The 17,796-nt window shown below is 42.8% G+C and overlaps 1 protein-coding gene across 2 annotated transcripts; it reads left to right on the top strand.

Moving 5' to 3' along the window:
* The first annotated feature begins 5,516 nt into the window (after positions 1 to 5,516).
* LOC310795785 (guanine nucleotide-binding protein subunit alpha-14-like) lies at positions 5,517 to 16,463 on the top strand. Of its 2 annotated transcripts, none has more exons than XM_083657859.1 (7): positions 5,517 to 5,617; positions 9,612 to 9,796; positions 10,535 to 10,689; positions 12,950 to 13,078; positions 14,738 to 14,867; positions 15,544 to 15,697; positions 15,797 to 16,463. In XM_083657859.1, exons 2-7 carry the CDS (start codon positions 9,650 to 9,652, stop codon positions 15,982 to 15,984), a joined length of 903 nt encoding a protein of 300 aa, XP_083513985.1. In that variant the 5' UTR covers positions 5,517 to 5,617; positions 9,612 to 9,649; the 3' UTR covers positions 15,985 to 16,463. The 2 variants fall into 2 exon arrangements, with proteins under 2 accessions (XP_083513985.1, XP_083513984.1); XM_083657858.1 differs by having other exon boundaries at positions 5,559 to 5,883.
* Positions 16,464 to 17,796: the final 1,333 nt, after the last annotated feature.

Below are 17,796 nucleotides of genomic sequence, written 5' to 3'. Positions count from 1 at the left end.
GGCTATGCGACGGCATAACCCGCCCCTCTCTGCCTCTGATTGGCCTAGCGTCAAACTTCCATCCAAACACATTCGCTTGGCTATCCTGCATTACATCTCTTTCTACAGTCTGTGGTCAGACTCAGTGGGTCAGACAGACAGACAGCAGTTACGCTTCCTAGCCTGCATGAAAGACGCCAGTGTGTTTATGTTTTTAATATAGTCATATCTATGGTTTATAACGCTGCCACTAATCAGAGGCAGAGAGGGCCAGGGGTGGGTTATGCCTTCGCCATCATCCGAAAAAAATATTGCTTCCGGTAAGCTAGCTAGCTAGCTAATGTTAGCTGCTGGTTGGTTGGCTAATGTTAGCCGTTAGCTAACGTTAACGCGGGGGGAGGAAGCCCATATATGGTCCATCCGGTCATGCGGCACAGGACATTATGTCATCACAGGATAACGCTGATTGGCTCAGATCTGTTCAAATCTGAGCCAGCCAATCGCGTTGTCCTGCACTGTTTGGGACGTGTATAAAAGGCGACCGCTGACCGGGGTGGGTGGGGGGAACCAGAGGGGAGAGAGGGGGAGAGGAGAGGAGGAGGAGGGGGAGGATGGGAGAGGAGAGGGGAGGATGGGAGAGGAGAGAGGGGGAGAGGAGAGGAGGAGGGGGAGGATGGAAGAGGAGAGGGGAGGAGGGGAGAGGGGGAGGATGGGAGAGGAGAGGGGAGAGGGGGAGGATGGGAGAGGAGAGAGGATGGGAGAGGAGCGGGGGAGAGGGGGAGGATGGGAGAGGAGAGAGGGGGAGAGGGGAGGGGGAGGGGAGAGGAGAAGAGGGGAGAGGAGAGGGGGGAGAAGAGGAGAGAGGGGGAGAGGAGAGGAGGGCGAGAGGAGAGGGGAGAGGAGGGGAAAGGAGAAGAGGAGAGGGGGAGAAGGGAGAGGAGAGGAGGGGAGAGGCTGGGGTGGAGGCAATGCAACATTTAAGGATGCCAACCGCCATAAAACACAGAAGAAGCTGAGAAAAAGGAAGTGGGCTGCCATCTAGTGGGGCCGCCATTACTGCGGGGGTAGGTCCCCGCAGCTCGACTGTGCTGCTGGCTGCTGCAGAATGCAGTAACGCTATGCCAAATGATAACAGCGTCGTGAGCTGGATTGATAACGTGAGACAGTAGCCCCCAGTTACTGATGAAGGTACGACCTTATTATGGATGGGGATAGTAATTATTCAAATTGTAAATAGCGGAAAAAATAACACTTAACGAGCCGCATTTCAAGTGACGTTATTAGGCCTGGGAGTGTGACGTCGTGGTCTGGAGACCCGCCCTCGACACTCCCCCGTAATTTTATATTACGTTGCCCCGCGGTTTTGGTTGAAACGCAGATGTAAACATCATGGGAGACCACTGTTGTGTCGTTGCCACAATCGTTCACATGACAATAGTGGCAAGAGAATAAAGAACAGTATATTTTTACTGTATTCCTACTTGGAAGAAAAATAAGGGAAGCAATGATTTAACAAAGCCGAGAGGCACCGAATGGCTTGGATTTCAGCTGTAGGCTACAGCCAAGCATTACATTCTCCACCGTCACCACAGCAAAAGTGTCTACCCGACATTTTCATTCTGGTAAGTTTTAATTAATGGACAGACATACATTACCATTTCGGTGAAGTTGTAAATACCATATACTCGGCAGGTATACATTATGCTATTAAAATTATCTCATTAATTTGGTCAATCTAGTATCAATTTCTGACCTGATTAAATTACATAACCACTAGCCAAGTCATAGTTTTGTGGTGTTACTTGTATGATTTTAAGTTTGACTAAAGATACTGACTCCTTGTCCACACACAGGCAATATCCCTACAGCTGGGTCTGGCAGTCAAGAGGTAGGCTACATCAGCATTGGAAGCAGTTGCTGTCGTGGGTTTGCAGGATAAAGAACATACAAGGGATTTCAACAGCCTCACTTACCTGATGGTCAATAAATACACCTTTTAATCAAAACAAGCTGTGTCCTAATGTTTAAAACAGTCTTTGTAATACAATTCAGATAAAGCAGCAACAAAGGGTCTATTGAACTGATGCAGCATGACTAGGTCTGCAGCAGTAGCCTAATAGCTACTGTTACAGGGTTCCTATGGAGGTCTGGAAAAGTATTGAGAATGAATTTGATCATTTCCAGGTCTTGAATAGATTGGGAATAATAAAAGTATATAAAACGTTGTCGTTCAGGTTCGATACACACAATTCTAGCTTTGATGTTGTAGACTCAACTGGAGTGCATGATGATGGTAAGAATAATGTTCAGATAGAGGGATGTTCTTATGACCCAGCCGCTGTCAGCATGCATTATATCAAATACCCTATTATAATGGAACCCTGCTAATCATCTCACATATTCTGATGGCTCTGAAGAACAATCTGCATCTATACAGTGATAGCAATGGCAAGATGTCAATCTGCCTAAATCATATTGAACATCAGACAAAATCTTCAAAACAAATAAGTAAAACAAAAAAGTATGGATCCCCCCCCCCATTCTAAAGGTGTAGGAACCCTGTAACTAGCAGGGTTATATACAAATATCATAAAGAACCTTACATGCTATAACCTGTTGCTGTGTGTATTGTAGAGTTTAAGTGATGCAGTTATGGTGTTGCTGAATCGAAGATTGAGTTTGCAATAGAGGTGGCTATGTGAAATGTAACTGAAGGTAGAATTCTGAAGCAATTTCCACTGGAGATGCACACGGGGTCACAGGCGTTCCAGACGTTGAACTGGTCGACCAGCAAGCCTGGCTGGTTGCCGTCGATGTTGACCACCTAGCAGCTGGCTGAGTATGCTGGCGAGGATCCACACTACAGAGAGGGGAGAGGTGAAGCAGGGTCCAAAATGTACTTTTTTGTCCACCAGCCAAATGGCTATAGTGATTGTTTGAATTTTACCAGCAACTCAATAGATTGACATTTTGTGTTTGTTGTTTTTAGTTGGTGAGTGAAGCAACTATAACACTTGCATATTTTACCAGCATTTGGCTGGTGCTAATGTTGTGCCCTGGTGACAGGTTTTGACATTAGCACAAGGCTCAGGCTGGCTGACTAAATTCTAAAACAGTGCTGAGGGAGCCAGGAGAGGCGACAGGGTTTGACACCAACACAAATGACTAGCTGACTAACTTAGCTAATTACTGTGATATGAATTGTACAATCCTATCAACACGTGTGCACACAGGTGGCCGTCAATCTGACAATATTAGATAATGCGAAATTATAGGGCTACCTGATGGGTGTTGTAGCCTCCAGTTTCCAGTCTTGGTCTGGGCTGCTACTGTTACAGGGAACAACAACAACGTCCTGGCTGAATAGCTCATAGTAACTATCTCCCCAACATCTGACAACACGTGAAAAACGTCTGTATAGATCTACTAACGCTATGTCACCATTACGATAGCTTACAGTAACGTTATTCTAGGTAGCTAAAACGTTAGCAGGCTAAAGTTTTAGCTACCTAGAATAACGTTAATAGCGTTAGCAGCTAACGCTAGCTAGGTTTAAGTTACCCTTATAGCGACTCACTGGACATTTTTCCTCAATGAAAATTATTGTATTGCACTACTATGGAAGTTACCAAACGTAACAATGATGACTTACCATACACATGTCATGTTTCCAAGGAGTTGCCCTGCATTTATCTGGCTCTGAACCACTGCGCTTAGTGCGCTGGCGGGGCAACGTCAAAGAGGGCGGCATCCCACAAACCATTGCAACGATGACGTCAACTCGTGGATGTGGGCGTCAACTCACAGCTATACGAATTTGTGTTTTTACAATATATTTTATAATATTGCACACTGTACCAGATGATGAACACATCATTCTGAAAGGACCTGTCCGATATTCACAGTCCATCAACAACCATCATAATGTTGACATAACCCATGTCATAATCACTGTTAGCTTCGGCTAGGCAGCTGGCAGCTGCATGCTAGGCTACTCATGAGATTAAATAATGTTAGCGATTTACGACTGTTAACCAAAGCCTACCGTGCTGTTGTTATTGGGAACAAAGTCCTTTCTGTTAATATTCTTGATCCACCGGGGCTCTGGCGAACAGCTCGGTCCTCTGCACGTCCAGGGAATCTATATTTGTATGTTTATGTAATGTTATGGTTTCAGACAGGTGCACTCTTCATGTAGCTAACGCTAGTAAAGGCTTGTGTAACGCTATTTCACATTATATTCTCTTCCAAAGTTGAGGTTTGCCACTACTGTTGGGGCAGCTGATAACGGCACAGCTTCTTCCCGATTTCCTAGGTATCCTTGTCAAAAGTAACGTTGAATAAAAATGTAAATGTAGAAAAACATAAGGCTACACTCGAGGACAGCTTGCGTTCAAACGCGCGCGCCATGTGTTTCCCCCTGGAGCCACCGTAGTAGGTCACCGCAGTAATGGCAGCTTGTTTACATCTGCGACTGCGCAGGATTCGTGTATAGAGAAAGAAAGCAAGTTGGGAGAGAGAGAGAGAATCAGGGGGACATCCAGGAGGCTCAATGCTTGACTTTGTCACTAAGTCCACCCCTGGCTATCTGTGCAAATCCTCTCTGACATACTGGAACCTTTTTTTCATGTCAATCAGGTGTTTTTGTTGAGTGTTTTTGGGCTGTTCCACCAGCTCATCTGGAATGGTTAGTGCTGAAACCCTGTGAGAATATAACCATCTGACCAGAGGACACAGCACTTTACAACCAGTTTGACAGCCACAAAGCAGAGAAGAAAGGATGAAGAATAGAAATGCCATTCCTTTATTGTAGTACACAGATCACTATATTATTAGTGTGAGGACATCGCATGCTCTCTCTCTCTCTTTCTGTGCAATATAGGCTATAGAATAGATACTGTATATCCCTGTGTGCAACACTGACAATATGCTCTAACAGTTTAGTTTATTCACACATGTAAGTTACAGGTAAGCAGACATGTTCAACAGGTAACTTGAATGATGTGTGTGAATAAACTAACACTTTACATTAAATTAACTGTTAGTTCATGCTTAATAAGCATTAGTTAATGATCATTAACTAGCCCTTAGTTAATGTTTGTTAACTCTAACCACGAACTAACCACTCAGATACTAAATAATGCACAAATTAATACCTAGTTAACATTAACGCCATTAGAAAATGTTTATTAGACACATCAGTTAACTGTTAATTAAGGGCTAGTTAATGCGTATTACGCATAGCATTAACGGTACATGATATAGGTCGTTCATACCAATTAAAACACGGTGTCGATTAGTCTATTATATCTCCCTACATGCCCTCTCATAGCTCCCGCTAGGAAGTAAGGGAGTTTCACATTCAGCAGCCCATGGCGGCGGCATGCACCTGTAAGCAGATCCGGTAGCCTCCCTCTCTCTGTGCGCGCCTGTCCGCACCGCCCGCCTCTCTCTGTGCGCGCCTGTGCGCACCGCCCGCCTCTCTCTGTGCGCGCCTGTGCGCACCGCCCGCCTCTCTCTCTCTCTCCTGCACAGGAGGAATGTGAAATGCACCTGAACTGGCTCCTATATGAGGAAGAATGACTGCTGCAGTTGCCAGCCCACCTGTTCCGGGACAGGAGTTTCCCTGCAAGCAAAGGTCCGACACAAATCAGCACCCATCATCCATTTCACCAGCAAGCAGCCGAGCCACGTTATTATTATTATTATTATTATTATAGACTTCCAAAAGTTTAGGTTGTGAGTGAAACTTTGCGCGGAGATCAGAGAGTGTTTTTGCGGCGATGGACGAGTGCTGCATGTCTGCGGATGACGCGGAGCGCCACAGGATACACCTGGAAATAGAGAGACAACTTAAGAAAGATAAAAGAGCATCGCATAAAGAGTTGAAGTTGCTGCTTTTAGGTGAGTGTGTGTCGACCAGGCGGGGAATGCCTGTGTCTGTGTCGACCAGGCGGGGAATGCCTGATCTGTCTGCTTTGGATAATAATTAACTTCAACATGTGGACGGACTGGGACTCTTAAAAAGTGACACTTAAACCCTCCAATGAAAACGGCATAAAAAGCTTTATACCGACGAATTGAGCAACAAAAAACAACTCAAATGCCATTATTATGTTACAGTCATGTGGTCCAGCAGTAACCAAGTTCGACACGGGTTACATTTTGACACTTTGATTTATGAGCCTGCATTATGTCAGAACAAGAGGGCCATGCAGCTACACGGGCCTGCTGGGTTCAGTGCAATAACACTAAAGCCACTATTAGCTTAGCTGATACACTTAAAGGTAGAAAAACAAACAATTAGCGCAACACAACCAGGAAAAGATGTGCCTGTATTTACAGTCAAAACCAATTACATGTAGAAGGTGTTTCCTGGTTGTCCTTCCTGACATTTTTCAGGGGTAAATAGTTAGCATGTATAGTTCCACCTGTTTAACCAGCTGTTGATAGCCTGCAGCGTTCAGTTGACTTCCCCCAGTTCAATCCATATTAGGCTACTGGATAATGTAATGTAATACTACCACAGGTAGACACACTCCATGTCGGGATTTATTTATTTATTTATTTATTTATTTATTTATTTATTTATTTATTTATTTATTTATTTATTTATTTATTTATTTATTTATTTATTTATTTATTTATTTATTTTTTGTCCTTTGTTCTCCTCTGTTTAGGTTTGGTCATAAAAGTTCTGCTAAAGTTGAATGTAAGATATTGTATTGCTGGATTCATTGTTGTGGTCATGACCACACCTGCTGTATGCAGGCTGTGTGTGCAGCTTTGCGTGGTTGCGCCTCCTGTCGATAATGCTGCTGACCTCCAAGCCAGATGGGGGTGCTGTTCAATGTAAGGGTCATCATCACTCATCATAGGTCAGCACACCGCCCAAGGATTTTGTTTGTTGTTGTTTTTGTTCATACATACAGTACATACATACATACATACATACATACATACATACATACAGTACAGTACAGTACAGTACAGTACAGTACAGCTTCCTCACTACTTGTATCGCTATCAATGATTGGATGAACAAGAATTTCTTCAAACTGAATGAAGATAAGTCAGAGATAGCCTATTGGTTGGCCCCAAAAGAGGACAACTTAAGACTTGGGAACCTGAATCCGTTGATCAAATCAGAAGTAACAAGCCTGCCTGGGTGTTATCTAGATTCTGATCAACGTTTTAATTCCCATATAAACAAGGCGACCACAACAGCATTTTCTCATCTTAGAAATATTGCCAAGGTGCGTCTCCCTTCCTGAGCCCAAAAAGATGCTGAGAAGCTAACTCACACGTTTGTGACAAGTCGACTGGAGTAGTGCGACACAGCGACACCCTTCTTACCGGCCTCCCGAACAAGTCTGTTGAGATCAGCTGATCCAAAACTCTGCAGCGAGAAACAAAAACAAGGAAACGAAAGCATCTCTCCGGTTTGAGCTACATTGCACTGTGTCCTTTAGAATAGATTCTAAACTTCTTTCACTTCTATACAAAGCTCTTAATGGCTTAGGAACGGCCTACATTACAGAATCCCTTCTGCTCTACATGCCATGAAGAGCCCTCGGGTCTTTATACTGCGGGTTTGTTTCAAATGGAGATCTTTTTGTGCTCCTAAACTGTGGAACACCCTCCCAAAGAACATTAGAGAGGCTCTGTAAGCATTTTCAAGCAACCTAAAAACATCTTTTCAGCGTAGCTTTAAAATAGCCTTCATTTTAACCGTTTCTGTTTCAGAATCCCAACAGAGCTTCATTCACCCTGTTCCATCTGTGGATGCTGAGGTTCTTGATTCGTCTGCCTCGGGCAGTGAGATGGGACATATCAGCTCAAAGTAGAATTGGGAAGAACTGGGGGGAAGAAAATGATTAAGAAAAACATATGGATTGACTCAAAGTGGGAGGATTTATTGTGTGCCTTTATCTTTCTATTTGACTTGATTCTTTTAATGCAATGATTTTTGCTTCTTGACTCTTTGATATGAATTTTGCCTTTTTTACCCTTCTATTGATGTAAAGCACATTGAGCTGCATGATGTGTATGGAAGGTGCTATACAAATAAAGGTTATTATTATTATTATTATTATTATTATTATTATTATTATTATTATTATTACTACTACATGATGCATAAAACAAAGGGTGGGTAAGCTAACAGAGCAGATCAGAGAAAATAAAACAGAACAGATCACAAACCAGTCATTTCACAGTGTGCACAGTGCCAGAGTGTCAATGCAACATTTTTGTACACTATAGACGGTTTTAACTTGACAACAAAAACATTCTAAATTGAACCCCCGCTCACTTCCTGTTGCAGTGTTTGCTATGGACATAAAAGAAAAAAAAACATTCAAGTGCAGGACTGACCATTCCATGCAAACCGTCTATACAGCTGAGCGGCGAAAACAAAAGTAACGATGTCGAGTGAATATTTCTGCAGTTTGCCGAATGCTGAGAAAAAGGAAGTGCTGTGGGGTTGCGCTCTGGTGAAAACCGTCTATACTGATGAGCAGCTAGCAGGGCCATGGAACGATGATCGCCCCCCCTCACAATCTGACCACTTATTCTATTATTGTTGGTTATGCTGGAAACAACAGATGAGACATTCAGGATGTTGCTTAAAGGTCACCCAGACTTTCAACTTCAACTGAAGTTAGCAGAGAACAATCTCCTCCAGTAAAGGTCAGTCTAATGTAATGGTTCACACATTTGTAGGCATTTAGCAGACTCTCATCCAGAGTAACATACAACCAGTGAGCAGGGGGGCAGTTTGGAGGTTTGCTCATGGACACTTCAGCAGCACATTGAAACGTTGCCTTGGCAGGCATCTCGAAGTGTTTAGTCACGCTGCTGTTTAACATGGCAAAGTATGCAACACGTTTGTAATTGGCCACACAGTAAACATGTCTTTAAATACATCGTTAAATACATCACATCCATACATGAGTCTGTAATGTGTTTGTTGTGTGCATTATATTACTGTATAACTGAGTCTGAGTGTTTATGTGCGTTATTTCATAATCCACCGGATTTGTTGGTTTTATAGAGGCACATGCCTGGTTGTAGACTTGGATACAAACACACACATTCTCACACACACACACACACACACACACACACACACACACACACACACACACACACACACACACACACACACACAATGCTTCTGGGTTGTGTAGAGGTAAAAGCACTACCACACACCTACGTACCTTCAATTCCCAGCAGCGGTACCTCCAGCTTGGCCAGGCGTTCCTACAGAACACAGTTGGCCGTGTCTGCGGGTGGGAAGCCGGTGGGGTTTGAGTCCTGGTCGCTGCACTAGTGCCTCCTGTGCTCGGTCTGTTCAGGGGAGGAGGGGAACTGGGGGGGGGGGATTTGCTTTTGAATATATTCTTGCTCTTGTAAGGCTGCAGGTCTTTTGTTGTGCTGAAAGCCTGTTTAGCTGCAACTGATTGGATTTTTTTCGCGTGTGTGTGTGTGTGTGTGCGTGCGTGCGTGCGTGCGTGTGTGTGTGTGTGTGTGTGTGTGTGTGTCACACAGATGTCCTATTTCTGGCACTGCTTTGATCTCATTCCATTTTTCATCCCCCGTTCTCATCCGTCTCCTCCTCCTCCTCTCAGGCACCGGTGAGAGTGGGAAGAGCACTTTCATCAAACAGATGAGGATCATCCACGGTGCCGGATACACTGAAGCCGACAGGAAAGGTTTCACTCGGCTGGTGTTTCAGAACATCGTCACGGCCATCCAGACCCTGATCCACGCCATGAAGGCTCTGAACATCGACTACATCGATGACAAGAACATTGTGAGACACTGCACACACCACAAACACAAATCATATCCTCATGTGGTATCAGTGTTGGGGCTAACTCATTACAAAAGTAACACATTACATGTAATATATTACTTTTAGCAGTAACTCAGTAATATAACTTATTACTTATAGGATTTCAGTAATATTATACCAGTTACTTTGTCAAGTAACTCAAGTTACAAATTGAGTTAAAAATAAATAAATCAAAGCAGATATTTAAAAAAGATACAATCATTTCCTAATCAAATTATATGTTTTTATGCAAATAACCACGATAGATGACAATAACAAACGAAAAGAATAACATTTAGAATTTTGGATTGTTTAAACTGACTTCAAGGCGGTTGACATTATTTTTTCGGGATGGTTCCGGGTCGGCGATGTCATTCTGCTGCTGCTGTTGTTTTGGTAAAAGTAATGCAAAAGTAGTGTAATAAGTAACAAGTTACTCTACACAGACAGTAATATTGTAAAGTAACTTATTACTTTCATATTACTTTCAAATGAAAGTAACTAGTAATATGTAGTATATTACATTTTGAAAGTAACTTGCCCAACACTGTGTGGTATTCCGGTAAAGTTTGCATCATATCAGCGTGTCATGAGTAGTGTTGTTGATCTCCAAAAACCATGGTGCTTTGGAGGGAATTGCATTGCTCAGATATCTCCTAAGCTCTTTGGGTCAGAGAAGGATGGTGATGGTCTCTGTGTGGATGCTGTGTGTGTCAGAGCCATGCAGAGAAGCTGAGCCGAGCGGACGCAGACCTGGTGTCCGTGCTGGAAAGCTGGCAGGTGGACGCCATTAGCAGAGTGTGGAATGACCACGGTGTCCAAAGGTGCTACGACCGCCGGAGGGAATTCCAGTTGTCTGACTCCGCCAAATAGTGAGACGCTCTTACATCTCCCTCACAGACTCTGTCTGACTCCTGCCAAATAGTGAGACGCTCTTGCATCTCATATGAAAGCATTTACCCAAAGCCAAGGCTGCTGTTACAAAGCAAAGCTTTTGTGCTAATGATGATTCTGCACTCGGCCCAAATTCAGCACAGATATTTTGACTCGTACTGAAACTGATAGTTTTATCAGCATGAGTCTGCGTTCATACTGATACAACCTGGATATAAAGGTGTTTTATCAGCATGAGTCTGCGTTCATACTGATACAACCTGGATATAAAGGTGTTTTATCAGCATGAGTCTGCGTTCATACTGATACAACCTGGATATAAAGGTGTTTTATCAGCATGAGTCTGCGTTCATACTGATACAACCTGGATATAAAGGTGTTTTATCAGCATGAGTCTGCGTTCATACTGATACAACCTGGATATAAAGATAGTTTTATCAGCATGAGTCTGCGTTCGTACTGATACAACCTGGATATAAAGGTGTTTTATCAGCATGAGTCTGCGTTCATACTGATACAACCTGGATATAAAGGTGTTTTATCAGCATGAGTCTGCGTTCATACTGATACAACCTGGATATAAAGGTGTTTTATCAGCATGAGTCTGCGTTCATACTGATACAACCTGGATATAAAGGTGTTTTATCAGCATGAGTCTGCGTTCATACTGATACAACCTGGATATAAAGGTGTTTTATCAGCATGAGTCTGCTTCATACTGATACAACCTGGATATAAAGGTGTTTTATCAGCATGAGTCTGCGTTCATACTGATACAACCTGGATATAAAGGTGTTTTATCAGCATGAGTCTGCTTCATACTGATACAACCTGGATATAAAGGTGTTTTATCAGCATGAGTCTGCGTTCATACTGATACAACCTGGATATAAAGGTGTTTTATCAGCATGAGTCTGCGTTCATACTGATACAACCTGGATATAAAGGTGTTTTATCAGCATGAGTCTGCGTTCATACTGATACAACCTGGATATAAAGGTGTTTTATCAGCATGAGTCTGCGTTCATACTGAGAAAACCTGGATATAAAGGTGTTTTATCAGCATGAGTCTGTGTTCATACTGATACAACCTGGATATAAAGGTGTTTTATCAGCATGAGTCTGTGTTCATACTGATACAACCTGGATATAAAGGTGTTTTATCAGCATGAGTCTGCGTTCATACTGATACAACCTGGATATAAAGGTGTTTTATCAGCATGAGTCTGCGTTCATACTGATACAACCTGGATATAAAGGTGTTTTATCAGCATGAGTCTGCGTTCATACTGATACAACCTGGATATAAAGGTGTTTTATCAGCATGAGTCTGCGTTCATACTGATACAACCTGGATATAAAGGTGTTTTATCAGCATGAGTCTGCGTTCATACTGATACAACCTGGATATAAAGGTGTTTTATCAGCATGAGTCTCCGTTTATACTGATACAACCTGGATATAAAGGTGTTTTATCAGCATGAGTCTGCGTTCATACTGATACAACCTGGATATAAAGGTGTTTTATCAGCATGAGTCTGCGTTCATACTTGAATTTGCGTTCAAGTGCAAATTTAGACAAACATGCGTTCATATGTGGAGTGATATGTCAGGATATTGAAATGGATGTCTTTTTATTCATGTTTCAGTTACCTGAATGACTTTTCCTTCATGTTTCAGTTACCTGAATGACTTTTCCTTCATGTTTCAGTTACCTGAATGACTTCTCCTTCATGTTTCAGTTACCTGAATGACTTTTCCTTCATGTTTCAGTTACCTGAATGACTTCTCCTTCATGTTTCAGTTACCTGAATGACTTTTCCTTCATGTTTCAGTTACCTGAATGACTTTTCCTTCATGTTTCAGTTACCTGAATGACTTTTCCTTCATGTTTCAGTTACCTGAATGACTTCTCCTTCATGTTTCAGTTACCTGAATGACTTCTCCTTCATGTTTCAGTTACCTGAATGACTTTTCCTTCATGTTTCAGTTACCTGAATGACTTCTCCTTCATGTTTCAGTTACCTGAATGACTTTTCCTTCATGTTTCAGTTACCTGAATGACTTCTCCTTCATGTTTCAGTTACCTGAATGACTTTTCCTTCATGTTTCAGTTACCTGAATGACTTCTCCTTCATGTTTCAGTTACCTGAATGACTTCTCCTTCATGTTTCAGTTACCTGAATGACTTCTCCTTCATGTTTCAGTTACCTGAATGACTTCTCCTTCATGTTTCAGTTACCTGAATGACTTGGGCAGAATCACAGGTCCATTTTACATCCCCACCCTGCAAGACATCCTGAGGGTCAGGATCCCCACCACGGGCATCATAGAGTACCTCTTTGACCTCACGCAAGTTGTCTTCAGGTAGGGGGCGCTGTGCCTCACTACCTACACAATTAGGGTGACCAAATGTGGGACACCATTACCGATGCTTTGAGGTAGTCTAAAATGTGTGTGTGTATATATATATATATATATATATATATATATATATATACATGAAGAGTTCATTTGCAAAATCAGGGAAACGCTATTCTTAAAATGAACAAACAACACCTGTTTGATACTCCCTGGAGTGCACATAGAAAACATTATTGAGATGTTTTATGTGAAAATTATCAGATGAATATGTTTGACTTATGATTGATAATACATTTTTTCCAAAACATCACATAAATAACAGTATAAATACATCAATATATAAAATAAAATTATAAAAAATCCAAACGGAGATACCTGTTTTTGCAAATGAACTCTTCATATATATATATATATATATATATATATATATATACATTTATATTCTCCCGTCTCCATGCTTTGCCCTCTGGTTGATTCTCAACTGTCCCAACTCCCAGTAAATACACTAAGCAACACATGTGACTAAAGTGTGTAGGCTACAATAAAACAGAACAGACAGGTTGCTGATATGGGATTTATGGCTTCTGTTCAGATATGAAACACATGGCAGGTTTGTGCCTTCCAACCATAGCATTAAAGGTCAGACTTTTCTCGTAGAACAATGCACTAATAGCTTATACTGAAGTAGAACCATACTGCAACTGTAGTAGGCTACATTACTGGTTCATTTGAACAAAACATTAAGAATAAAAGCAGCTTATGGAATTTATAAATGTCCTTTGTAGCAGCAGTGTAGAGAAATATCTGCAAATGACATCTCAAAGACAGGATGCTGTTGAGAAATATTTGAGGCTGTCTTCAATTGTGCTAAAACAACATTGGAGAGCTTTGTGCAAAGAAGATACAGGCCCACTGTTGCATTAATATTGGTATCCTATTTTATGGTTAAGTAGCCTATATTTGCATGCCATTGGTATTGTTATTATTTTTTACTGTGAGTATAGCCTCCTCACGTATCTCTCAGGCTGCAGTAGCCTAGTGTGTGAAGTTAACGAGCAGCGTGTGCTCTCTCTAACAAAATCATTGCAGACCATTCTCATCCGGCACACCACCTATTTAACCTCCTCCCATCAGGCAGGAGATACAGGAGTATGAAGAGTAGAACATCTCACTTCAGAGATAGCACCTACCTCCAAGCCATAAGGCACTTGAATTTGCACTGACACATTACCGTTGTCACTTTAAACTGTATGCACCTTAAACTGTATGCACTTTCTACTGTATATGCTGTAGCTGAGAACTGTTCCTGTATGTTCCTGTCGCTGGCTGCTATGTTTTTGTTTGTCTCTGAGAGTGAACCAAGACAAATTCCTATCAACTTTGTTGACATGGCAATAAATCTTTTGAATCTGAATCTGAATCTGAATCTCTCTCCCTCCCCCGCTCTCTCTCATGTCTCGTCTCTCTCTCTGTCTCTCTTTCTCTCTCTCTCTCCTCTCGCTCTCTCTCGCTCTCTTTCTCTCTCTCTCCCTCTCTATCTGCCTCGGTCTCTCGCGCTTTATCTCGCGCAAATGTGGGGAGAATTATTATTTGGCCATGTAGGCCTATGAACCATAATGACAATATCTATCTTGGTGTGTTGCTCCTGCTCGTTTCGTGCAGGATGGTGGATGTGGGCGGCCAGCGTTCAGAGAGGAGGAAGTGGATCCACTGCTTTGAGAATGTCACGTCCATCATCTTCCTGGTGGCCCTCAGCGAGTACGACCAGGTCCTTTATGAGTCTGAAAATGATGTAAGGCCAAAATTCTGTTTTCTTCTGCCTTAGATACAGTTGCTATCAATATTTATCCCTCAAGTCGCTCTCAAACCTTAAAGACAACGGATATTTCCAAAACTTGTCCGATGAGTGGGGTGTCCGTGTAGTGCAGCGGTAGACTCCCTGACTACCAACACGAGGGCTGCAGGTTCGAGCCCCCATTACCTCTGGCTTGGTCGGGCGTCCATACAGGCACAATTGTCCATGTCTACGGGTGGGAAGATGGTTTAAGGGTATGTGTCCTGGTTGCTGCACTAGTGCCTCCTCTGGTCGGTCGAGACGCCTGTTTTGGGGGAGGGGAACTGGGGGGAATATCGTGATGCTCCCACGCGCTATGTCCTGCTGGTGAAAGTCCTGCTGGTGAAAGTCCTCATATAAAGAAGCAGCTGGCGACTGCACATGTATCGGGGGAAGCATGTGCTAGACTGCACATGTATCGGAGGAAGCATGTGCTAGTCTACAACATGTATCGGAGGAAGCATGGTGCTAGTCTACAACTCTAGGGTTTGGAGCAACGACCGGGACAGCATAGGGAATTAGGCAAGTACATTTGAGGAGAAAACGGGGGGGAGGTAACAAAAACAAATCTTGTCCGATCATCAGTTTAGACAATTTTGTTGTCTGAGATGGATTCTCCTCTCTCCCTCTGCAGAATCGCCTGGAAGAGAGCAAAGCCTTGTTCAGGACCATCGTCGCACAACCTTGGTTCCAGGAGTCCTCCATCATCCTCTTCCTCAACAAAACAGACCTGCTAGAGGAGAAGATCTTACAGTCCCATTTGGCAGACTACTTCCCAGCCTTCACTGGTAAAACAGCTTCTCTTTATGCCCTGCGTGTAACAGCGCAGCATCCCTCTCCTCTCTCCCGGTGTGTGACTTTGAGCCTGCTCTCTCTCGCTCCTGCAGGGCCTCGCAGAGACGCTGAAGCTGCAAAAGCCTTCATCTTGGAGATGTACAAGGAGCAGCATGTCGGCCGTCAGGTCCTGTACCGACACTTCACCTGCGCCACCGACACGGAGAACATCCGCGTGGTCTTCAAAGTGGTCAAAGACACGCTCTTTAGAGACAACCTGAAGAAGTTTAACCTGGAATAAGCCAAGGTGTATAAGACAAAGTGATGGCGATCAAAGAAAGCTGCATATAGACGGCAGTGTCAGGCGAGATATCATCATCATCATCCTCATCATCATCATCAACCTTTATTTAATCAGGCAAGTTAATTAAGAACAAATTCTTATTTTCAATAAATAAGATATCTCAGTACATTACCATAGGCACCTTTTATTTGCAACAGTGATGCAACATGACATGAGAAATGCTACCTAAGCATGTTTACCGCTCACTGCCAATGGAGAGAGACAGAGTTCCTCCTTGTTGTGGCAATCAGCACATTGTATCAAACTGGTTTGACAAACTCTGCCATGGGAAGAATGCAGAACACCCCGCATTACCTGGGACCAGGAAGTGAAAGCCGCACCGTAGTTTCTCCTTAGCTGTTTATGTGAATATCACTTTTATACTGCGTGTTATTATAACCATGTACCATTATTAAATCATCTTCTTTTTTCATCAACTCTGATTAACTTTCAAATATAAATCAATCAATACAATACTCACGTTGTGTGTGTGTGAGAGTTTGTAAATCATGTTCTGTAAACTGTCTTATATTGTTCAGTGTTGTTTCGATCCATATCTGCATCATCACCTTGTGTTATTTTGACACATAATATAACATAACATCATAGTCAGGCTCAAAGGATAATGAAAAGGGTTTTTACGACCCCTCTGGAGTAAGAAGTTGTCTATGAGCCCGGCTGCACAGCACTGATTAACTAAAGCAGCTCTGTGCTGTGCTGGAGACGCGGGCGTGGTCGAGCTGATCGGCGCGCTGTGGCAACAACCTTTGTACCAAACAATGGTCAAGTGTGACAGGCTGGTCTCCGTCTTCCTGTCCGACTGGTGCGGCTGAGATCACAGCAGTGGTAAGTGACGACCAAAACACACATGAGAGAACAAGCCGTGTCTCCACACAGGAACCAAAGACTTTCTAGGTATTCTTGGTTTTAGCGGGTTTAGCTTGTTTGTTTAAGCCGGGCTTGAGTGGTTCAGTTCAGTGTGGTTCAGTGCTAATGCAAAACACACAGACACTTTCTGGAAGTATTCCATGAGCAGAAATGGGAAGCATCACATTTTTTTTTGTATCGATTTCTATTTTTCAGTATCTGTGCATATTATCAGAACATTAAAGGAGCACTCCGTCGATTTTCAACCAGCTTTGTATCATTATAAAATCAATAGTATATCTGAAAACTGTAAACAGTTTAGCAGACATTAATTTAGTTTGACAGTTAGTGATGTCATTTGTGCATGGATGACATCACCGGTCCACAACTCAAATCAACTCTCAATAACTGTCAAACTAAATGAATGTCTGCTAAACTGTTTACAGTTTACAGTTTATACTACTGATTTTATAATGATACAAAGCTGGTTGAAAATTTGTGGTGTGTCCCTTTAAGTTGGCAATGTTCCATTTCCTTGTTCGTTATTGCTCCTTTAAGCCCTGAGGACCATTAAAAGCCAGCCAAAGCTACAGGCATTAATAACAGTCCCACGCTTCTGCTGGGTATAATAACACAATGGGGAGTGCACACACACACACGCACACCCACACACACACACACACGCACGCCCACACACACACACACACATGCACACACACACGCCCACACACATACACACACACACACACACACACACACACGCACACACACACACACACACACACACACACACACACATACACACAACACACACACACACACACACAGAGAGAGAGTTGATCCCCTCTGGATAATAACGACATACAGTATATCATCATTGCACTGCCTACTGTAAGCGGATGT

Source organism: Poromitra crassiceps (assembly GCF_964638095.1).
Source record: "Poromitra crassiceps genome assembly, chromosome: 21".
NCBI lineage: Eukaryota > Metazoa > Chordata > Actinopteri > Beryciformes > Melamphaidae > Poromitra > Poromitra crassiceps.
Note: the sequence above shows the minus strand (reverse complement) of the source record. Positions and strands in the feature narration are given on the sequence as shown.

Excerpts from the sequence above, each read along its gene's own strand:
- LOC310795785 (XM_083657858.1), top strand. The coding sequence starts at position 5,763 with ATGGACGAGTGCTGCATGTCTGCGGATGACGCGGAGCGCCACAGGATA. Across the intron at positions 13,079-14,737 it reads CTCACGCAAGTTGTCTTCAG|GATGGTGGATGTGGGCGGCC; the intron begins GTAGGGGGCGCT and ends CGTTTCGTGCAG. Across the intron at positions 14,868-15,543 it reads TTTATGAGTCTGAAAATGAT|AATCGCCTGGAAGAGAGCAA; the intron begins GTAAGGCCAAAA and ends CTCCCTCTGCAG.